Below are 24,972 nucleotides of genomic sequence, written 5' to 3'. Positions count from 1 at the left end.
GCCCGTCTTTCTCCCATGGAGCAGCTGGTGGATTTGAATTACATGCCTTTGGGTTGGCAGTGCAACAGCTTACCACTAAGGCCCCAGAGCTCCCTATGTTACGTATGTTGCTGTGTACTGTTGAGTCAGAATCGACCCATAGCTGACCCTCCAGTGCAAACTATTATGTATAACAGAATGAAATATTGCCTGTTCCTACACCATCTTGATGTTCTTTGGGATGTCTGAGTCCACTATTCAAGCTATTTTATAAATCTGTGGAAGCCTTTGAATTGTGGTGCAGAGTATGGATTGCCCAAAGAACAATCTGTCTTGCTGGAAGTACAACCAGAGTGCTCCTTAGAGGAAGGGATGATGTTTCATTTACATTGGACATATTAGCAGGAGAACCAGTCCTCAGAGAGAGACATATGCTCAGAAAGTTAGAGGGTCAGCAAAACAGAGGAAGGCTCTCAGTGAGAAGGACTGATGAAGTAACTACCACAGGGACATGCCAGACACCATTGAGGATGGTACAGGACCGAGCAGGGTTCAGATTTGTTGTTCTTAAACTTGCTGTGAATTATACTGGCAAGAAACTGCACTGCAATCCTGAAAGTATACAGTTTAATGCCCCAGCTGCTCAATGGGAAAAGGACAGTCTCCTTTTGTATGATTACCTGCCTTTGAAAACCTGTCGGAAGGTCAGCAATGGGTCAGTTCCAACTCTATGGTACACAACAACTTTGAAGCTCTGGTGACCTAGTAGTAAGAAGCTGCGCTGCAATCCCAAAGGCATGCAGTTCAACTCCACCAGCTGGTCCACAGGAGAAAAATGGGGCGATCTCCTCCCATGCAGCTTACTGCTTCTGAAAACCTGCTGGAGGGTCAGCTATGAGTTGGTTCTGACTTGACATCACACAATAACAGCAGCAGCAGCAGCAGCAGCAGCAATTACTACTACGTTACCAACCATGTTATTCTTTTCTAGTAGTCTTTCCTGATGATGTGTCAAAAATAAGCAAGTTTAAGTTTTGCCATTGGTGCTTTTAATGAACATTTTGGTGATATTTAACAGTGGTATTTGTAGATTATCTACATTTTGCATGTAGATTAGCTGAGGAGGACCTGAAGGATTTGCTGCAGAAGGTCAAGAACTCTAGTCTTTAATATGGAGTGAAACGCAAAATCAAGAAGACAAAGAGTCTCACCACTAGGCCAAATGGCTGCACTATGATAGATGGAGAGGAGGTTGAGATTACTATTTCAGTTTGCTTGTCTCCACAATCTACATTCTTGGCACCAGCAGTCAGGAAATCAAAAGACAAATTACATTAGGGAAATCTACCATCAGGGACCTCTCTAGAGTGCTGAAGAGCAACAGTGTCAGTCTGGAGACTAAAGTGTATCTCATTCAGGCCATGGTCGTCACAATTACTTGCTACACATCAGAGAGATGGACAGGGATTAAGGATGGCAGAAGAAGAATCAATGCCTTTGAGTTCTGTTTCTGAAGGAGAGTAGTGAACATACCATGGACCATGAAGAGAACAAATATGTCTGTCTTGGAAAGGGTGAAACTAAGCTGCTCTTTGGAGACAAGGATTTTGAAGTTTGGTCTAACATATTTTGGACATGTGGCCAGGAGGGACCAGTCCTTAGAGAAGGACATTATGCTTGGAAGGGTGGAGGGACACTCTAGGAAAGGAAGAGGCTAGATGATATGGACTGACACAGTAACTGGGGTAATGGTGGTAGATGTGTCAGTCAGACTGGCTCAGGATAGAGCAGGCTTCAGAGCTGTCGTACCGTGGTCACTGAGTCACAGGTGACTCGATGGCACATAAAAAGAGCAACAACAATGATTACTTAATCTATGATTAGCAGTTGTCTATCCAATGATAAAATTCTCAGATCAAGTTCCGTTTTATGAGTGTAGAATCTTTTTTATTCTATTTTAATCACTATTATAACCTTAAGTATGAATATTTTACTTAGAATTAACCTAGTATAAAAAATCCTTTACAATTGATCATGAATGGTGCTGTTGAGGACACAAAAATACTGGAAAGGTAGTTTGGAGTAGTGAACGGACTTTGTCACTGGAAGGTTTGGTATTTCCACTTACTGACAACTGTGAAATATATGATTGCACATGTCACCAAACTGCTATTGCAGGATGGGGGCCAGCATCTCACCCCGATGAAAGCAGAGAAGTTTTACAATATGTACTTCTTCCCTTGTCCTTTAGTTCAGTGGCTCTCGGAGAGTTGAGGACCACTTGTTCTATATAAGCGGACGCCATGGTAGCAAGACTTCCCCCCAGTGGTTTTGTTGTTTTTTTTCTTAAAAAACCCAAACCTCCAACATTGCAAAACTTCATCTCCTTCAAATCTTTGCTTACCTGAAGCCTTTTCACTGAAGTCTTCCCTGGCTTTTAAAATATTGATCATCCTTGAACTTACAGCACTTTTTAAATGGAATTTTAAAAAATATGTATTAATAAGGGAGCTCTGGTTGCCTAGTGGCAAGAAGCTGCACTACAATCCCGAAGACACACAGTTCGAGGCCATCAGCTGCTCCGCAGGGGAAAGATGGGCAGTCTCCTCCCATGTGATTAACTGCCTCTGAATACCTGCCAGAGGGTCAGCTGTGAGTTGGTTCTGACTTGACAGTACACAACAACAGCTATTAAGTTTGTTTATTTTATGTCTGTTCTTTTCCATGATGTAAATTCTACAGGAGTGGTCGGCTTGCCCTTTAGTTGGGAGGACCTGTCTGTACCCCTTATGGTGTAGATGATACTGGCTTCCTGAGAGTTGTGTTCATTAGACAGTGACCTTTTACCTTCAGGGTGTCATTTTTTTGTCAGTGATGAGGGATACTTAAAGGTCCCATCATTTAGCTCTCTCAAGGTCATTCCTGTTTTAAATCCAGTTCTTTGACACTTGACTTCTGTGGAAACTTTCTCAGTAAAAGTGAACTTTTATTTTGCATTTTAATGTTGATTTTGAATTTCTGAAAAATAGCTGAAAGTGCAGTGTTTAGTATTTTTCAACCACATTAGAAATAGTAGATAATAATGTTACTATTCTTAAAATAGAGCTTGCTTGGCTAGTAGGAGCCACTTTTATTTTCTTTAAAAGTTTCAGCAACATGACTTAACATTCAAGTTTTAAGAATAATTCATGTGTTTATTATAATTAAGAGTAGTTCTGTTCCAGAATAACTCTCACCAGGAGGCATTTAAGATGATGTCTAATAAGACCATACAGGTCCAGTGACATCTCCAAACATTCCCTTCAGAACATGAAGAGAAGAGGCATGTTGGTAGAGTCACCAAGTTGTTTCTGGATCTTTTAGGAGGCTGAGAATGGAACTTTGATGATTTTTAGGGTTTCTTGTGTGTGAGAGAGAAAGGAGAGATGAGACTTGAAGTTAAAGGGAGCTGAAGAGTGTCCTCACTTGTGGGGATCACCTAGATCTGCTTGGCGAATGGGATGGAAGCAGGAGGCATGCAGCAATGAAAAGACCGACTGAGCTTGGGCATCGGCATTATCTGCTTGGCATGCACGTATATATGGTTAACTGTAGATTTGCTGGCGGAGGAGCAGGGAGTGAAGGGGACCTCTGATTTGTTGACGTAGACGCATGTGAGCTAAGACGGAGTGGAGGGACCAGATGGTCTGGAATGTAGGAACAAGTGTGCACTGCTGAATATGCAGCTGATGCTCATTTGGATCTACCCACTGATTTCTAAGGGTAGTTGACCAGAACCCAACCAGACGAAGAGAAGCTACTTGATGATGATTGCTACAACCCGATGACTTGTTCTGAACTGGAATTTTATTCTAGATGCAGATATTCAAGGTCCCAACTGGAACAAAAATTTCTTCAGGGAAAGGAATATGCTTGTTTCCTGAAACCTGGTTTGATTGTTGTTGTGCAGCTCTTGTTGATGATGTGATCAGTCGAGCTGAGTGTAACTCACAGCAACCAGATAAATAACAGATCTGAACCTTGTCCTATCCTGTGCCATCCTTGTAACCTCTGACATACTCAAAGCCAATGCTGAGTCACTGTGTCAAGCCACCTCACTGAAGGTCTTCCTCTTTCACAGACTTGCCTATGTTCTATTCTAAGAAATCCAGTTCTCTCTGCTGAATAGTGTTCCATTATGTAAATGTACCACAGTGTCTCAATTCAATTGTTTGTTGATGGACTTTCGGCTGTGCTCATTTTCTTACTATTGTGACCAACATTGCTATGAACATAGGTATACATAACTCCATTTGTTTCTCAGTTCTCATTTTCTTGAGGTATATTCCTAGCACTAGAATAGCTGAGTCATAGGTGATTTCTATGTTCAGATTTTTGAAGGAATGCCAACCTGCCTTCCAGAGAGGTTGTGCCATTTTAAAATCCCACCACTGCATGAGAGTTCCAATATCTTTGCCTCCCTTTCAAAATGTATTGCTTGTTGTCCTGTTAAACTTTATATTACCACTGACGTGAGATGGTATCTTACTGTTGCTTTGATTTGCATGTCTCTGACTGATAGAGATTGGGAACAATTCATGCATTTTATTATTCTTTTTTTTTTTTTCCATTCAAATGGCTTCCTTTGTGAAAAGTCTTTTCCTGATTTTGTGATTGGGTTACCAGTCTTTTTCTTGTGGAGGCCCTGATAGTACTTTGTAAACTTTAGTAATGTGATGCTAGTTGGTCTCTTAAAGTCTCAGTTTTCTTACTTGTTAAATGGACATACTAGTACCTATGGTTTTCCCAATCACTTGCTATGCATCTGCGACCTGGACAATGAATAAGGATGGTAGAAGAAAAATCGAAGCCTTTGAGTTGTGGTGTTGGAGAAGAGTACTGTATATCCCATGGATTACCAAAAGAACAGATAAGTTTTGGAGAAGATGAAGCCAGAGTGCTCCTTAGAGGCAAAGATGATAGAGCTTCTTCTCACATAATTCAGGCATGCTGCTAGGAGAGGCTAGGAGACGGACATTATGCTTAGAAAGATGGAGGGTCAGTGAAAGACAAGACTGTAAACCAGGTGGATTGACACAGTGACTACTGAGTTCTAATGTGTCGGAAATTGTGAAGATGGCACAGGATAGGACAGAGTTCAGAATGTTGTTTATAGGGTCACTATGGGTTGTACTCAATGGCACATAGCACCAGGACCTACTTTAAGGAGCCTTCATGACAGTAGGATTAAGTACTTGGCCGCTAATTGAAAGGCTTATGGTTCAAAGGCATCAGCTGCTCCATAGGAGAAATGACATGGCAGTTTGCTCCTATAAAATCACATTGGAAACCACTGATGGTGGCTCTACTCCATCCTGTAGGTTTGCTAGAGTCACAGTCAATCATACTTGTTGTTTGGTTAGAGTTTGTTTTGAAGGTTAGAGATAAAGGTATGCAAAATGAATGTCCCCAGTTTCCTCAGCAGAGTGTAAAGCAAGGGTTTTGCTTACTATCTTTCCCCTGTCATCTTGGAAGTCGTCAATTCTCATATAAGTTCTGTGGCACTTCCAGAATTCTCCAGAAGGTACTGAGATTGTCTTCTACTTCACTGGACTTCCCTTGACTCTATTTCATTTGACATGACAGTTGTTTTGGTGTCTTGTTTTGTTTCTGATAGCCTTTCCATCTGCCCACTTCTTTCTTTTAGCCTCAAGGTAAGTATGTTTGCCCACACTCTCAAAACAGTCTAGTTCTGTTTGGGATGAAGGCACAGGGCCCATAGTATTGACAACTTCCATTTTAATTCACCTTACTTTCTTGGACTGATGTGCTTCCAGGACACTTGGTTTTTTTATGGTTCTTTCTCAAATAGTTTTTCTTCTAAAGTAGTTGCCCTTGGACTCTTCACTTGTTCACTGGCCATATGCAAACACAAATTATAGATAGAGGTTAAATTCTCAGGTGGATCAATGAAATTAGGAGGTACTTGTAGTGTGGCCTGTAAGGAGTTGCACTAACACAAAGACCCTGCCTCTCTGTTGGTTCAAATCCACCAACAGTGCAGAGTTGGTTCTAACTTGACAACAATGACTTTGGATTTTTTTAAAAATTATGATTAATTAGTTTTAATGAACATTTACAGAGATTTTGGGTTTTCATTCATTCATTGTTGCACTATGACTATGAATTTTTGATAGAAGACAGATTTGTGTGTGTGTGTGTGTGCCTTAAAAAAAAACTATTTCATTACATTTCTGAAGGCTGGAAGTCTGAACTCAGGGCATTCACTATCTGGGACATATGCTGTCTGGGACTCTGGAGAATGACACTTCCTTCTGTCTTAGTATCTAGATTCCAGGTATCTCCTGGTGTTGCTTGTTGGAGATGTATTTTTATGTGACATCATCTTGTCTGCAACTCTTCCTGTCTCCCTGTCTGTCCTCTCCCTTAAAAATGCGCCTCTGAGAAGAGAGTAGGACTTGGCCACGCCCTACTCTGGTGGTATAATTTACCTGATGATTACCACGGCTTTGAGCATGGCAGAGATTGTGAGGATGGCATAGGACAAGGCAAAGTTGCCATCTGTTGGGTCACTATGAGTCATAGTTGACTCCATAATACCTCACAACATCATCTTCAAAGAAAGATCCTGTTTTCCGACAGAGATTGTAAGTATTAGGACTTAAATATATCCTTTTGGGGACCAAATTCAGTCCTTAACAGATGCAGTCTGATGCTTGAGTTTTCCAGTGCTGACAAAGCTTTCCGAGTGGATGGTAGTGAACAGAAGACATCTTCATATATAATAAATAAGAACACATGTACCCCCCATGTTACTCTGTGCAAACTGCTTTTAGTTTCGCTGAGTTATGCAGTATCAGGGCCTACAGAAGCTCTTGTACATGTAAACTATTAGAGAATGAGTACAGTTCCTTTGGTAGGAAGATTCTTACTTTTATAGTCACCAGCAATTTGAAATAGGGATCGACTGGATCTCTGAAAAGTACTTCTTTCAAACAAAGTGGCTCTATTTATGTTAATGTTTAGAAAAGACATGTGGTAGAAGAACTGAATTTGCTTATGCATGTATGCATCGAGGTGGACTGACACGGTGACTGCAGCAGTGGGCTTGAGCCCGGTGAAGAGCCCAAGGATAGCACAGGATCAGGCAAAGTTTTGATCCATGGTTCCCTGGGTCACCATGAGTCATAGTCCACTTGATGACAATTAACAACATAAATACATGTAGAAATGGAAATGTAGATGGAAAAAAAAAATACATGTAGGGAGCTCTGGTGGCTTAGTGGCTAGGAGCTGCACTACAATCCCAAAGGTAAGTGGTTCAAGTCCACCAGCTGCTCCGTGGGAGAAAGATGGGCTATCTCCTCCCATGTAATTAACCGCTTCAAAAAACCTACCAGAGAGTCAGGTATGGGTCAGTTATGACTTGCTGGTGCACAACAATAAAAAAAAAAGTAAGGGAAATTTCATGAACTTTCTTACAGTCTGAGGCTTAGGTGGGAGCTGGTTAGTGAAAGGTAGGAATCAGAAAAGTCAGGCTGGGTATCTTGGGGTCCTCTCAATCCTGAACTCCTCTAATCCTATAATTTCAAAAGATTTTACCTAAAAGAAAATGAATTATCTCTAAAACCTGGTTGAATGTTACTCATAATCCTTTTCATTCACTTAAGATCATTTTCTTTTATCCTCCCTTTCAAAATGAGACAATTTCACTATTGTTACTATTTTCATAGAGTCTCCCATGACTCTGCCCTGTCCTGAGCCAGTCTCACTAACTGAGACACCTAATCCCATGACCCCAGCTACTGTGTCACTCCATCTCATCCGCTGTCTTCCTCTCCTGCACTGTCCCTCCACCCTTCCAAGTATCTCTCTCTCTAAGGACTGCTCCCTCTTGGCCATGTCCCCAAAGCATATGAGACAGAGCTTCGAAACTTGGTATTGGAAACAAGACACACAGTACCAACAGGCAGAAATAGGGTCCGAGCTCCTAGGTTAAATGATAAAATATTCTCCCTTTTTGTTGCTGAGACATGGGAATACCAGATTAGGAGATAAAGAAAATTTATTCCAGTTTAAAAGCAGCTATTTAAAAGCAGTTGAAAAAAAGCTCTTTTAACTTTTCCCTGTCCCTGGGCATTTCTGGGTTTTCCAGTGTACATCTATCAAGCTGTGGAGTACCCTGTCCAAATGAGTGATAGCGTGTGGAGGAGGGAAAGAAATCATTGGGTGAGAAGGGCAGTTGCCTAAGAGGACAAAGGTCCTTTTGATGTGGGAGCTTATTTTTACTTTTGGAAAAATATCCTTATTTTTACCAGCTACAGATGCAAAATGTTCTCCTTCACTCTTGTCTTTGGATTGCTTTCCCTCTAACACAAGCGGTTTATTAGAAACCTGAGCATGAAGCCCTCTGTAGCCAAAGGATTGTCTCCGGGCTGGATCCATCCTGCAGTCTACATCAGGGTTACTGGCCACCAAACATTGCTTTGAATCTGGAGAGCCTGGTTGCCAGGGCTTATAAGTCTGAATCTTGGTCTTTGTTGAGACATTGGAACAGGCTCTTGAAGACATGACAGGCCTGAGCGTCCAGGCCAGGGCAGATATGTGGGTTGTAGACACTGACATATTGGCCATAAGGACAGCCAAGGTGACAGCTGGCACCCATTACCCACATGCAGACTACACAGAGGTGATCACATTAGACTCTGTGCCAAGAGGGAGGCAAGCAAATCATAGATGACATATAAGAAACAAGAAAATCAGCTTATTTCCTGCCTTTCCTGTTACTACAGCTTGGTGACAACTTGGAGCGCTGAGTGCTCAGGGAGGGGGTATTTGAACCACTGCCTACATAGAAGAAGACCTTGTCTTTCTAACTGAGAGGATAAGATTATATACACATTGGGGGCTATACCTTTGACCCTCCTAATGTCTCATTTCAAAGGGAGAATGTTCTGGATTCAGACAGATCTGACCAGTTCCAATTCTGCCACTCACCAACTGAATGACTGGGGATAGAACAGTCAGCTTGTATTTCCTCATCTATAAAACAGAGATGTTGTTAACTGCTGTCAAGTCCATTCCAACTCATTGCAACTGCGTCTGTGAGGAGAACGGCTCCATAGAGTTTTCAGAACTGTGCAACCATTCACAAACAGATCTCTGACCTACTGAGACATGTGGTTGGGTTTGAACCATTAACATTTAAGCTAGTAGCTTTAATCATCAGTGATACCTAGGAAAGACTGTGAAACGGGTAGCATTGCCTACTCCCTTAGATTTTATGATTATTGACTTAACATGTAATACAGTGTCCAAAATCCCTGTAAGATAACAGAGGCTTAAACTGCTCTTTTCCTCCTGTCTTTTTCATTAGAGTGAGGAATAAACTTTGCATAAAATCTGTTTTCTACGGATTAAGTTGAAACACTTTTGATGGCAGGGCACTTGGGGATTATATAAGTTTTTCTTTAAGTCATGAACACATGATCAGAAATTTATGTGAATGGCATGGCTTTTAAAAACTGGTAGCAGAAGTAGCAATTCAAAACCATATTTTAGCAGCAAATGCAAAAAGTAGTCTGAGATGGTTTAATTTATTCTGAAAAAAAATAATAGTTATGTCTATATAACTGATGAAATTATGATAAAAATTAATGAGAAGTCTGGTAGCTATCAGGCTGGGGAATCCTTGCACTGTGGCTTGTATTCTTGAGCACATCTTGATTCTAATCTACATCTGTTGTGGGTTTCAACTTTAGCAGTTCTGTGAAAAAGCTCTATTTTCTCAGAACCAGTTCAATTGATAATGCTGTCCAGAATTTGGCCATTTAATGACATACTCTTCTGTAAGCGGCTTATATAAAGTCCCTTCAGATTGTCAAAAAAGGGTAATTTTTTGACATAGATAATTGAAAAAGAGAGCTTCAGGCGTGTGTTGATTCTGTATATACTACTTTTGTTTTTTATGGTTATAAATGAGATTATTTAGGAGCTCTTCAAAGGACCCCTGATGGCAAAGTACTTAGATGCTAACTAAAAGGTCAGTGGTTTGAATCCTCCAGCTGCTGTGGAGGATTGAAGGAAGATGCCATAATTAACAGGACTAAGGAAATTTTAACATGGACATAAGCTGTAAGATTGAAAGTTAAAGGAACTGGGAGCGCACATGAGCAGCTCTACTGACTGAGGAATTGTAATCTTAATTTCCTTGTTGTCGTTAGGTGCTGTCAATTGAGTTTGACCCATAGTGACCCTCTAAACAACAGACCTAAATCCTGTCCTAACCTCTCATCTCTTAACACACTGAAATCCACTGCTGTAATCACCAAATCCACCTTTTTTGGTGATCTTAATCTCCTAGGCTGACCCTCAATCTTCCAAGCATGATGTACTTCTCCAAGGAATAGCCTCTCTTAGCAACATGTGCAAAGTATGAGAAATGAAGCTTACCATCCTTGCTTCCAAGGATTGTTTGGCTGCACCTTTTCCAAGGCCTATTTATTCTATTGGCAGTCCTCCAATACCACAACTCAAAGGCATTACTACTTCTTTCATCATTAATTCCTTGTCCAGCTCTCTGATGTTTAGCAGGTGATTGAGAAGACCATGGCCTGAATCTCCTGAATCAGGCACACCTTAGTCTTCAAACTGACATCATTGCTCTTCAGCATTCTGGAGAGGTCCCTGAAAGCAGATTTGCCCAAAGCACTATGCCTCCTGATCACCTGCCTTTTGGTACCAAAGGTGTTGATTGTGAACCCAAGTAAGATGAAATCAAATCATCAATAGTTTCAATCCCTTCTCCATTTTATCATGATGTTTGTTTACTGGCCCAGTGGTAAGGACCTTTGTTTTCTTTATATTGAGACATACTCTATACTGAAGGCTGTAGTTTTTCATCCTCTGCAGCAAGTGTTTAGGTCCTCCTCACTTTCAGCAAACATTAAGTGTGCTCCTGTGAGATTTCTGTGGCCATTGCAATGGATTTCAGATCCAGTAGTAGAGCAGTTTGGAAGCAGGAGTGGTATCCACTTCCTAAACAACATTCCTCTGGAAATTATGAGAAACGATGACAGATAGTTATAGAAAGGCTTCAGGTCCTTTGTTCATATGGTCGCTATGAGCTGTGCTCAACTCAATGGCAAATAACAATTATAATAGTAATAACTGTTATATGACAGTAACAATTAGTGCTAGAATTAGATGTATGTTCAGGAGTGTAGGGGCCATATCTGACCTTACTAGTTTTGTACTGTGGATATTATGATGGGGACAGATCCTCCTTGTGGAGTTAACAAAGGTCAGAAGTGAAAACCAAACAAACAAAGTCAGAAGTTGCTGTCACGATTACATCTACACTCTTGGTACAGATATTGTGACAAACTGTTACTTGTGGTTTGTTTTCAGTACAATCAGTTCTTCTCAAAATTGAACCACACTGATGATGCTTATGCTTGATAACTTAACATCTGACTTTTTATTCCAAAAGCAGTTACCTAATACCCAAAGTCTTACTGCTGTCAGGCTGGTTCCAAATCACAGCAGCCCTCCCTTCGTTTCTGAAGCTGTATATCATGAATGGGTAAGACTCTCTTTGGGTTAACAGTACAGCTCCCTACATTCTAAGCCATCAGAGCTTCCTACACACTTTTTAATATCCAAGTATCTCTTTTGATATCAACTTCCCTGTCCTATCCTCTGCCATCTTCATCATTTCTGACATACTTGAGCCTATTGTTGCAGTCACTGTGTCAGCTGATCCAGTTGAAGGTCTTTCTCTCTTTAACCTTTTAACTTTACTAGCATGTCCAATTTCCAAAGAATTGCTCTTTCTAGCAATATGCCCAAAGTATGTGAGATGTTTTGCCATCCATGGTTCTAAGGAGCACTCTGACATTACCTTCTCCAAGACGTATCTGTTCTTTTGGCAGTCCAAGGGCTATTCAGGGCTCTTCTCTAATACCACAAACTCAAAGGCATCAATTTTTCTTCTATCATCTTTATTCACTGTCCAGATTGCAGATGCAAAGCAAGTGATTGAAAAGATCATGGCTTGGATCAGGTACATCTTAGTCTTCAAAAACGACACCATTGTTCCTCAGTACTTTGGAGAGTTCCTGACAGCAGATTTTCCCAACATAAAACATCTTTTGATTTCTTCACTGCTAATGCTGATTGTGGATGCAAATAAAATGAAGTTGTTGATAATTTCAGTCTTTCCCCCATCTATTATAATGTTGCCTATCAGCCCACTGGTGAGGACTTTTGTTTTCTTGATTTTGAGATGTAAACCATATTAAAGGCTGTGGACGAACTATCTCTAGTTCTGTCTGCTTAATTTAAGTGGTCACTTAAATTGGAAACTCAAGTTTTTGGTGTCTCTATTACATGTCACTATTAGTATAGCCTCTTTAGCTTCTAGATTCAGGCCACCCCATGCTTGTCGTTTCATAGGTCATGAAAAGTTTTTAACAAAGTCCCCATGTGCATTAAGTGCATTTAGATATTCCTTCTCTGGTATATAACGTAAAATTTATAAATTAAGGATATAAGTTGAAAATTCACAATTTTAGTCATGTGAAGAGGTGAACTTGACTTACATTTTGTCATAGTACAAAATTTCTTGATGACTAAAAAATAGAAACTAGTGTGTCAACTGTTCTTGGCTCACTTAACCAAGTACATAGCCTATAGAATCTTGGATCATCAGCTTGGTGTTGAATCATGTTTCTGAAGGGCAGATTTTGTTCAGTGCACTTCTGAAAACTGTTAGAAGCAAAAGATTGGTTTAGTTCTGGCTCATCCACATACTGAGGATGTAACACTTTGAAGTCCTGGCTTCATGCAAGAATTATGTTCTATTGGACTCTCTTTGGTTGGGTCTAGGCTGCCTCTTCTCCAAAACAAAACACCTACAGTCAAGTTTATAGAGGTTTGGGAGAGCAGCTTTAGTTTTCCCTTTATCTCTGAACATCTGCCTCTGTATTTGTCAAAACCATCCTGTCAGCCATTTGATCTTTTTTAAGATTTAAAAAAAAATGTTTTTAAAAAGTTTACTGACAATATGCATTCAAACCACTAGCCAAATCCACTGTTGTTGAGCTGGTTCCAACTCACCACTACCCTTCAGAGCATTCTGAGGTTTAAATCTTTCTGGGAGGTACTGCCTGCTCGGCAACTCAGTATGCCACTGGCACCTCTTAATGTGCATGCAGAATTACTATCGTTTCATAATTTTACAAGTAGTGGCCTTCCAAGACTTCATCTAATATTTCTAAAATTCATTGAAAATATGTTGTTGTTGTTGTTGTTGTTATGTGCCGTCGAGTCGTTTGCGACTCATAGCGACCCTATCTATGTACAACAGCCCTAAACCGTGCTCTATCCTGTGCCAATCTCATTGCTTCTGACACACCCATCCCGAGTACCCCAGTCACTGAATCAATCTACCTCATAGAGGGTCTTCCCCTCCTGCGCTGTCCCTCCACTCTGCCCAGCATGATGTCCCTCTCCAAAGACCTGTCTCTCCTTAAAACATGTCCAAAGTATGTCAGACGAAGCCCCAGAATCCTTGCCTCCAAGGAGCAGCCTGGTTTAATCCTCTCTACGATGAATCTGTTTGTTTTCCTGGCAGTCCATGGTACATTCAGTACTCTTCTCCAGCACCACAGCTCAAAGATGTCAATTCTCCTTCTATCCTCCCTAGTCATTGTCCAACTCTCTGATGCATAACAAGTGATTGCAAAAACCATGGCCTGTACCAGGTGCACCTTAGTCTCCAGAGAGACACCGTTGCTCGAGTACTTTAGAGAGAGGTCCCTAACCGCAGACTTTCCCATCGCAATACGTTTTTTGATTTCCTGGCTACTGGTGCCAAGAGTGTTGACCGTGGAGCCGAGCAAACTGAAGCTGTGAACAATCTCAATCTCTTCGCCATCCATCCTGATGCTACCGATTGGTCCAGTGGTGAGGATTTTTGTCTTCTTAACATTGAGCCTCAGTCCATATTGAAGGCTGCAGTCCTTGACCCTCTGCAGTAAGTGCATGAGGTCCTCGTCAGTTTCAGCGAGCAAGGTTGTGTCATCTGCATAACACAAACCCTGACATTGAAAATATAGGCAAATGGAATTATATATAATTAATTTCTGGGTTTTTTTGTTTGTTTTTGTAGTAGTATTTATTAACAAGGAAGAGAACATGTTTATCTAACATTTTAGCCACTGCAGCTAAAGGCAACCAACCAAAGGATTTGCTTTATGTTTATACACTTCATTGCAATTAGAAAATACTGAATAGGTGGAGTGACCTCCTATTTGAACATGCGAACAGAAAAATTCCTTTAAAACCACTTGAAGCTTGACTAAAAATTCCATTGCTCTTGTCTTAGATCACTCTAGTCTTCATAATTCAGACAAGACAAGCTTGGTACCGATGCACAATTCAACCTTTGAGGGAAGACATGCCAGCTTGCATCATTTCATCAACCAGGAGGATGCTGCCAGCAATCACAGTGTAGGAGTGAAGCAGCTGTTTCTTTACACAGTAATTATCCCATACGCCTGCTTCTGCTGTTACCGTGTTCAAATCAATATTCACAAGTTGACCAGATTCCGAATGTTCTGCTTGAATTTTGACTAGTTTCCTGAAGGTCAAAACCAGAATTCTGAGCAAGAACCTTGTGAGTACTGATCAGTGCGTCAGCAAACGCCTGGATGCCAAACTGGGCCCTGCCCTTGAGAGTGGGCTTATGCTTCATCAGAGCTGCTGCCATCGCCACTTCCACAGTACCAGCCCCTGGGACCACACAGCCGTCATCTATGGCGTTCTTGACAGCCCTCAGCCGTCTCTAATGGCATCTTTGATCTGAGTGAGTGTGTGCTTGGTCCTTTGATTAGTAGTGTGGCAGAGTGAGGGTTGTTGCATTTCTCGATGAAGGTGAACTTCTCTCCGAAGGTGTACTCATAGGCAAGGCCCGCGTGTCCCAGGCAGTCTGGATTCAGGTCTTCTAAGGAATTGAGGGCCACGCCACCACAGGCAAGCGTGAGCCTCTCCATATTCCTTTGCTTAGCTCTGTACAGAGCTACTAGGCCTTCTTTTGCAAGAGCATCCAAGGAAAAGGGATCGATACCCTTTGATTAATTACAACACATCCTTTATTTGAATCACCAGACTTTTTCAGGTCTGTGATTTTTTAAACTCTATCTTCAATGAATTTTCTTTAAGCTTTTACAAGTTTCTCTTGCTCTCCTGCAGTCTTGTAGCAGCAGCCAGCATTCACTTCTGTTTTTTTATATTCCAATGACACAAGGCAGGTGAGGATGTATGGATCTTTTACTCTCTTCTTCATATCAGGATGCCATGCCCCATGGTCCAAAACAAGCCCTTGGATTAAGCTTGTACCAGCTTCAGATTTATGTTTCATCTTCATGATTTCAACCATGAAAAGGTCAGTAGGTTCATCTTGTTTCTTAATGGCTAAAATGGAGTCAACAACAGCCTCTGTTAGGACATCAGCGAGTTCAGTGTGAACATGTGCAGGGATGTCCTGACCACGTCTATGAGTGTCTCTCTGTCCACCTCTTTGTTTACTTTGATTTATTCCAAAAGTTGAGGTGCCTTTTCCTTTGCTGCTTCAAACCCTTCTGTTTTTATTATGGATGTAAACCTTCAGAAATGTAGAGGCCCACCTGTTTGAGCAGCTTTCTGATGATCAGAACACTGGAAGTAATCCTTTCATCAGGGATGTCATCCTCGGCTGTCGCTACTTTGACTATCAAGGAAGCTGTTGAATTTGCATTTCATGAAGCAGCATGTTGCCATCTTTAGTAAGCTTGATGTCTCCAGCACCAGAAACCAGCATCTTCATGGCCCCAGGTTGGTCTTCAGCACATCCTGAAGGCCCAGGGCTGCGCTGATGTTCACCACCAGTGCCGCCTGGGCTCGGGCCACTTTGGCCTTGGGGTTCAGTCTTCATGGCCAACATGATGGGCCCAATAGAAATAGAGGATTATACCACGTGTGTGGAAATCCCAAAGCTGGGGAAGCATGGATGGCAGACAAGATCTGGAGGCTTCTGGAAAAGTTGGGGGCGCCCAGCCCCAATATCTGTCTTTTAAAAAGACAAGTGGATCAATATTGTAAACTACTATGTTGTTGTTTACCGTAGAATCAGAATCTATCCATAGTTGACTCCAGTGGGTTTTTAGAGGCAGTAATTGCACCAGAGGAGATTGCCCATCTTTCTCCCATGGAACAGCTGGTGGTGTCGAACAGTGTGCCTTAGGGATTGTAGTGCATCTTCTTACCATTAGGCCACTAAAAAGTTGGGGGTTTTGTCTCTCTTGAAGAAAGATGTTCTATTTGATGTGTTAAAAAATTTTGCAAGCTTTCACTGCTGAAGCTATGAAACCTAAATTTGGGGCCTCTGAGTGGTACAAATGGCTACTCTGCTTGGCTGCTAACTGAAAGACAGGAGGTTTGTATTCATTTAGTGGTGCCTCAGAGCAAAGGCCTGGCAATCGACTTCCAAAACCACAGCCACTAAAAAAACTCTATGGAGCACAGTTCTACTCTGACACACAGGGGATAACTGTGAATGAGAAGGACTACTAGCAACCAGATTAAAGCTTTGGGCATGTTGCTAGGAGAGGAACATCATGCTTGGAAAGGTGAAGGGATGTGGAAAAAGATGACCCTGAATCAGGTGGGTTGACATGGTGACTATAGTAATGGGCTTGAATGTATTAGAGATTGTGAGGATGACACAGGATAGGACAGGGTTCATATAGGTTGGTCATAGTCACTATGTGCTGCACTCAATGGTATCCAAGCTCACATGAAAGTTTAGTATGCTGGTTACACTTTTTATCATTTGAAATTATTAAAAATTTCTCTATAGAAAATTTCCTAAGTAATGGACTTCCAATACTTCCTCTATAATTTTCTTTAGACAATCTGAACCCCAATTCAAGATACTTTTAACAAATGTTGGCATGGAAGCAGTTTGTGTTTTAGCATTGTATTGTTTTTGTTGCTATGTGCCACTGTGTTGCCTGCAACACATAGCAACCCTATGTACAGCAGCTCTGAAGTCTGCCTTATCCTGAGTCAGTCTCACTAATTTCAACACACAAACCCCCATTGCCCCAGTCATTGTATCAATCCATCTCATCAGGTGTCTTCCTGTCTTGCGCTGTCCCTCCATCCTTCCAAGCATGATGTCCTTCTCCAAGGACCACTCTCTCCTGGTCATGTGCCCAAAGTATGTGAGATGGAATTTCAAAATCCTAGCCTCCAAAACAGATCTGATTTCTTGACAATCCATGGTATGTTCAAGACTCATCAGCTCCACAATTTGAACGCATCAATTCTTCTTCTGCCATCCTTAGTCATTGTCCAGCTCTCTGATGTGAAAATGGCCTGGATTGGGTGCACCTTAGTCTCTAGACTGATATCATTGCTTTTCAGTGCTCTGGAGAGGTCCCTGACAGATTTTCCCAGTGCAGTTCATCTTTTGATTTCCTGACTACTGGTGTGGATTGTGGAGCCAACCAAGCTGTAATTGTTAGCAATCTCTTCTCTATCACAGTGCTGCCAATTGGCCCAGTAGTGAAAATCTTTGCCTTCTTGATGTTAAGCTCAACCCATATTGAAGACTTCAGATCTTCTTCAGTTTCAGCAAGGTTCTGTCATATGCATAACGTAGGTTTTTGATGAGTCCTCCTCCAATCCTGATGCCATATCCTCCTTATAAAGCCCTGCTTCCCGAATGATCTCTTCTGCATATAGGTTGAAAAAGTATGGAGAAAATATGCAACCCTGACACATTCCTTTCCTGATTTTGAACATAGCAGTACTTTCTTTTTAGACTTTTCATTTATTCAAGCCTACAGCTTTTCTCTTACTGATTGCATAGGTCCTCTATCACTTGGAGATAATGAAAAAATTACCCCAAGACTAAGGCTAATAAGCAGAGCACTCTCCAGTTAGCTTTTTCTTAACCTATGTTAACTATGGTATGATGGCATTGGTTCACAGAAGGTGATGCTGAAAGAAATAATCCTGTGGCTTTTGTTGACTTTGTCAGCATGTGATCTATAACAACATAGAGTCTTAATGAGGAAGAAAAGCTCCTTGGTCTGTATAATTAGAATAATTTTTTCACTGGTGAAATTGGCTTGTTCTTTATGGAAACCATGAGATAAGACAACTGCTCAGCATTTCTTCTTGGTCACCAAAATATTTTTATTTAGAACTTTTTGGTATAAATGCTTGTATTTTAACTGTCACTATGTAGATTTGGTAGGGAGGAAAGAACCATTAAAATGGCTCTGATATCTACTCTTAAAGGTAATGTTGGAAATCAAGATAAAATGAGAAATAGTTTTTATTCAAAAGGACGACACATGTAAGTTATTTGTGAACCAGTCAAGCCATATGTGTATTATATACTTAAACTTTCCTCAGATTCAATCACAACCTCTGAGTGTTTGTGTAGCTTATTTTAACATTATACTCAGAACATTTTCTTGCACAGTACTTTCTTACTTACATGTCAAACATAATAGGAGAGAAAATATATAATTTTAAAAAATTATATCTGAAATGCTTTATTCTTTTAATCAGTACATACTATAGTAAGTATAGAATTTCCTTAAAAATTATCAAATAACTAAGTTTCACTGTTAGGACACTGTTAAGGAGAATGAATCTTCTGGCTCTTAACTTATTTTACATTGATCCAAGTTCCCAGCAGGTGAGTCACATATTGAGGGTCTTCTGTGTTATTTCTGTCCAAGTTGGGACAACTGAAACAAACCAAATCAGTTTCTACAATTAAACACTGTAAACACTTATGTCAGTAAAATTTCAGTTTCATGATTACCCATAGCAAAGAAATGGGTAAACATCACAGGTGAAAGATAGGAAAACAAAAACCTTAAGGATATACAAACTGAGAATGAGTATATTTGGCTAGCAATTTGAAATTGTTACACTAAAATTAGGGTGGCTTTAGATCTTCTAGCTACTTGAAAAATTAACTTTAATATTTTATTTTTAAGTGTTTTGATATAATTAAAGAAAGTACAAGACCTGTGCAGTGAAAATTCTGAAGGTTGAAGATTTTACCGTATTTGCTAGATGCTAGCCTAAAACAAGCTTCTCCATCAGGGACAGCAATAGAATTAGTGCCCTAAATCCCACTTCCCAGAGAGCCACGTATGCTTATACACACAATAGGGTGAATTACAAGGAAATAAGCCAGAGCCACTTTGCCTTTTGCTCTCTCATTAGTGTCAAAAAGTTGATAAAACACTGTTGAAAGAAATGAAAATGAAGATAGTAATATATTTGGGTTAAGATTCTTATTTCCCCAAATTGAGCTAATCTCACCCGACTTTTTTTAGGAGGTAAAAATTGATGATTCTCCAATATCTATGGCAGCATAAAAGCCCTATGCATTGCACAGTCCAGTAGTTCCTAACCACATATGGTCATTTAAACATAAAAAAAAAAGCCAGTATCTTGATGACTTTGTAACTAAGACCAGTATCTGTTTAATAGCTACTATGCTGGACAATGTAGACATACACAGAATATTTCCATATAGGCACTAACTAAAGACAAATCCGTGGAACTTGAGTCACACTTATACTATAATTTAGCTTTCAACATCACCACCAAAGCTATCCAATTGAGGAAGGAAGGGTTTTTCCCAATTAACAGAGCTGAACTAACAGGAAATTTATATGAAAATAAATAAACTTGATGTCTATTTCAAACTGTACTAAAAAATCAACTAAAATTGGATATAAGACTTAAGTTTTTTTAAACTTTTGTTGCTTTTATCAGAATGTAGTAGGCAAGTTAAAATTTGGAAAAATTGCTCAGTTCTTTACTGATGATTTTTTTAAGGACAAAAATTTAATATGCATGTCACAAAAGAATATAAATGGCCAATAAGCTCACAAAATAAGTAAATTTAATTTCAAAACCATAATGAGATTCCCGTAGGTATATACCAAGGTGGCTAAAATAGACATTGATAAGGTTATGCAACTATACTTATCATCTGACAAAAATACAGGAAATATAGTTAACATTTATGCATTTCCTTGATAAATATTTTACCTGCAAGAGGTGGGGAATGGATTCTAATGAACTGATTAATAATACTCATGCTGAGAAAATGAAGGGGAATGAAATATCAAAGCCATTGATCTCCAACTCATAGTGATCTTTCCAAGATTACAGATCTTTAGGGGAGAAATGTGCTATTCATCTATCTCACTTAGAATGGCTGGCAGATTTGAATTGCTTTACTTTCACTTAGTAGCCCAACACATAGGTATCTGACACAAGTTTAGTTAATAGGAATTTATGGATTTTCAATAAAAATTGTCTTCAACTTTTCTGTATGTTTGAAATGATAACATATTGCAAGGGGGAGTGAATTAAGATATAGTATTATGATATAATGCAGCTTATATAAGAAGGTAAAAAAGCCCAAGAACTACATAATAGGTGTAAATTAGTTGTATGAGAAAACCAATGATAGAAACAGTTATTAAAGGTGTACAGCTACAGTTATGGCAACCAAAGAAAAGTGAGTGGCCAGGCTATCTAAGTTAGTCAAAACTTAAAGTGAAGATCAACAGAACTATTTAGAACCTTAATGGAAACAAAACTAAAAAATCACATAAACACTGTCCACTTCAGTTGCTGCTCTCATTCACTTTCAAGGTGAATTTAACATTTTAACAACTAGAAAACCTGCTATCCCAGAAAAGCTAGTTAATTTATCAAGCTTAGTTTTTGGGATATTAGGCAAAACTGTTCATGTAGACAGTATGTAAGTAACTGCTGCATTGAATTTTGTCTAATTGAGTAAATACTTCAATTTTCTGTATTTGAAGACTTATGTTCTAAGTTTTCATTATCACTGAACAATAAAAATACCAATAGTTACTTGGGGTATATAATAGAAGCAAACTGAAAGGTACACTTTACCTGTTTTATGAACTGAGCAGCATTAAAAAGCTCACTGCAGCCATATAAAATGTGTTTGCCTTGCTTCCCCTGTAAAATCAGAGACAGAACTCAGGTACTTTTCAAATGCATAATTTTGCTGTTTTGATGATCTAAGACCCATAGTTTCAGTGATGTTTATATAAACTATTATGCACAAGTAGATTGCCATTGAGTCAAGTCGCCATCCTTCTGCCTCAGACCAGGTGGTAGATTCAAATCACCAACCTTTCAGTTAGCAACCCAACATGTCTTGTTATCCCTACATTTTTTGCTTTTCACGGTACTCATTTAAAAATATTTACTTAGTTGTCTGTCACTATCTTCAGCTCTGAATAACATCCTATGCTTAATTTGCCACCTCACCTGTAATGCTCCTGTTAAGAGAGAACTTGTGGCCTAGTGGGTAAGGAGTGGTGCTGCCAACCTGAAGACAGGCAGTTCAAATCCACCTGTTTCTCTGCAGGAAAAAGATGGACAGTCTCCTCCCCTGTGATTTATAACATCTAGATACCAGCTGGAAGGTTATCTAGGAGTTGGTTCTGATGCAAAGGCACATAATAACAACAATCCCATTATGGAGCCACATTGGGCTCAGTGGATTAAGCCTACCAGCTGCTCGACAGGAGAAATATGAGGCAGTCTCCACTTTAAAGTTTTATAGTCTGGAAACTTTATAGGGTAGTTGTGTCCTGTGAAGTCACTATGAATTAGAATGGCAAAAAGTAGATTATGCTCTATATTCTGAAAAAAAGGAAGTCCAAGTTTGCTATCAGTGTGACTGTAGTTGTTGTCGGGCACGACTTTTAGCAACCCTGTGAACAAAAGACCTGAAGTCTTTCTAAAACTATAGTCGTTTCTCTAAGTTCAGAGGCATGTTGTTTAGGAAGTGGATGTCCTCCTTCTTCCAGACTACCTTAAACAGGGAGTTTCACTCAACACTGTCGACCATGGTTAACTGCATGGCATTTGATGGCACAATGTTCAGCATTACTCCCAGGTTACCTCGGTACAGCATATTGACAGAAGAATGCTGGACCACTTAAAAGAATGTTCCTCCATAATACAATAAGTACTGACTTTTAAATACAAAGGCCATCTACAGGGTCTTGCTGACTCTAAACAAGAGGCTTAAATAAAAACCAGCAATAGAGAGGTATATAATGTACGTCAGACAAACAAGATCTAGAAATAATTTCCCACGGAGAGCATCTTATTCTAAATGTTTAAGGTAAGAGCTAGATAACTCCAAAATATATTCCAAAAATAGCCTATGTGATTTTTCATAAAAAGAAAATAGTTTGTTCATCTACAAAGATCGAGGAAAGCCATCAGAAAATGCTAACGTTACAAAGATATATAATTGTGATACAAAAATAAAAAGATCAAAACATACCTTTATGTAGTCTACAAGATTCTGATATTCAATGTAGTTGCCTCCTCCCACTACAAAAACAATTGCCTAAAAATGCACAAGAATGGAGTGGAACCACATAATTAAATTAGAAAAGTAATTTTCAAGCAAAATGGTTTTCAATATTAAAGCCTGCTCTAAACGTGAGGTAATACTAGCTAGCAAAAGACGCCTGGTGCTACTTCAATTAAGAAATGGATTTCTAAAAGTCATCTATAAATTTTTAATTTCTAATGTCCACTTTAATAAATAGCACATGAACCCAAAGGGCTTTCTCCAATGGTTACTTATATAATTTCCAATATATGTTATTTACTGTATTAATTGTTAAAGTTTTTTTTTGCATTCAAATTAAAACAAGTCATGCTTAACTTCACAAGTATTTGGAATCCAATTTTACAGAATTTGTAAATATAAAATTTTTATATAGCTATAACCACATTTATTTCTACACTTATCACTTGGTAAATATTTGGATTGATCCCACCTTTTGGCTATCATGAATAACAACATTAAAAATTAATAAACATGCCTTAATTACTCATAGGTATATATGTAGTAGAAATGCTAGTCATATGGTAAATCTATTTATTCATTTGAGAAACTACTATTTTCCAAATTAGCTGTGCCTTTTTATATTACTACCATCCTCGCCAAAACTTACATGACTTTGTGGCTACAGTTGCTCTAGTATGTATGAGGTTGTATCTCATCATGGTTTTTATTTGCATATGCCTAATGATAGGGAGCTCTGGTGGCCTAGTGGCAAGAGGCTGTGGTATAATTCGAAGGCGTGTTTTGAATCCACCAGCTGCTCTGTAGGAGAAACATGGGCAATCTCCTCTCTTCCTCTGAAACCTGCTGGAGGGTCAACTATGGGTCAGTTCAGACTCAATGGTACACAACAACAGATGCTTTGACTTTTCACTTACTTACTGGCTAGCTATGAGTTTATCTTCTTGAAGAAATGTCTATTCAAGTCTTTGCCCATTTATAAATTGGATGGTTAAAAGTTCTTTATATATTTTGGGTTAAAATCTCACTAGATAATGTTGGGTGCCCTCAAGTTGGAACCGAATTATAGCTGACCCTTCATTAGGTTTTCAGAGGTAGTAAATCATACAGGAAACTGCCCATCCTTTGGCCACTAGAACTCCCTTATCAGTTAATAATGGATTATCTGTGCATTACCTTTTGGTGCACAGAATTTTTACATTTTTATGAACTCCAATTTTTTTTTTTTTTTAGTGTTGATGTCCTAGCTAAGAAAGCATTGCCAAATCCAAGGTCATGAAGATTTATCCTTATGTTTCCTTATTGTTTTTGCTTTTATTTATATCAGAGATGATATACTCACTGTTGATTTTTACATATGGAGGATGGTTTACTATTATTCTTGTGTTAGTTATTTTATAAACTAAATAGATTGTAAGTATGCACTATTTTACAAATTAGGAAAATACAGTTAACTTTTTAAAAAAAAATTTTTGATGTAATGACTTGGAAATCATGTTTAGGCAAAACCATTTCTTTGGACTAGCTGGTCACTTTTTCTTCTTTCCTTTCTCAGGACAGAATTTTCTTTTGTTACTTACCTCTTGGAATGGACTTTTATTCCTTGGCACTGAACTGTAACAAAGAATAAGTGAACTTAAAGTTGCATCCATGGCTTATGACTAAAATAGGTTAGAGAACACATACATACATTAATAGGTACTGACAATTCTGCTTTCTTCACTTTTGTAGGATGAGGTCTTCTGCTTTGCTGAGCAAGGTAATGAATTGGAGATCTTACTTGCAGGAGTTAGCTCAGTATCTAAAAGGGAATGGTGTGCTAACCTATTGACTTCAAAATGTAATTCTAGGGAACGATTGTATAGCAGCTCCATGAGAAGCAGAACTCGGAGTACAGGTGAGTTGATAAAGTTACACACACATGTGCAACGAGATGGAAAGAGGGAAATCTGTATTTTGCTGTAGTTTTTTATGCACAGTCTGTAGAGGTTACACTGTTAATTCAAGGGTAGTACCTCCTTGGCGGTTCTAATGCCCATCTTTCTCCTGCAGAGCCACTGGTGTAATCTGTTCCTGTGTGATTGACAGCCTCTAAAAATCTGCTGGAGAGTCAGCTGTGAGTTGGTTTCAACTTGACAACAATGAATGGGAGTGAGTAACTTTGTTTTTTAATGTTTATTTTAAAGTACCTTGTTTCCAAGAAATCTTTAATGAAAGTATTTTTCAGAATTTTTGCAAAAAAAAAAAAATCTGAAGAGGAGAGAGCTATCACAACCTTCCCTAATTAGTCATGGGCTTATATTAAGTTACTAAATTCTTTCCATACTGGTGATGGAGTAAGAAATGTATAATAAATTACATGTCAAAAGGGGCTTACCTGTCATTGCCCCGGAGCATCTTAGGATCAAAATATCTGTAGTCATCAGTTTCCTATTTTAAAAGAAAACAAACAAAAAAACCCCTTTATCATGCTGTTGTGTACCACTGAGTTGACTACGACTCTTAGCAAACCTATGAACAATAAAGCTGAATCT

General features: G+C 39.3%; 1 protein-coding gene and 1 pseudogene across 4 annotated transcripts in view; both read right to left on the bottom strand.

Moving 5' to 3' along the window:
* Window positions 1-14,421: 14,421 nt before the first annotated feature.
* Window positions 14,422-15,847, bottom strand: LOC102844907 (annotated as a pseudogene).
* Window positions 15,848-18,549: 2,702 nt separating this feature from the next.
* SCFD1 (sec1 family domain containing 1) overlaps window positions 18,550-24,972 on the bottom strand; it is a 126,035-nt gene continuing 119,612 nt past the window's right edge. For 3 of the 4 annotated variants that reach the window (XM_006889968.1, XM_006889969.1, XM_006889967.1), the window contains 5 exons: window positions 24,816-24,868; window positions 24,019-24,052; window positions 22,406-22,471; window positions 20,992-21,060; window positions 18,550-18,788 (listed from right to left, as the gene is read on the bottom strand). In XM_006889968.1, coding sequence (XP_006890030.1) covers window positions 18,765-18,788; window positions 20,992-21,060; window positions 22,406-22,471; window positions 24,019-24,052; window positions 24,816-24,868 — 246 coding nt within the window. In that variant the 3' untranslated portion in view covers window positions 18,550-18,764. The remainder of the gene's footprint in view (window positions 18,789-20,991; window positions 21,061-22,405; window positions 22,472-24,018; window positions 24,053-24,815; window positions 24,869-24,972) is intronic. The other variant, XM_006889970.1, reaches the window with a different exon arrangement.

Source organism: Elephantulus edwardii, unplaced genomic scaffold (assembly GCF_000299155.1).
Source record: "Elephantulus edwardii isolate Elephantulus edwardi_28Jun2011 unplaced genomic scaffold, EleEdw1.0 scaffold00084, whole genome shotgun sequence".
Lineage (NCBI taxonomy): Eukaryota > Metazoa > Chordata > Mammalia > Macroscelidea > Macroscelididae > Elephantulus > Elephantulus edwardii.
The sequence above is the reverse complement of the archived record's forward strand: the minus strand, read 5'-3'. Positions and strand labels throughout refer to the sequence as shown.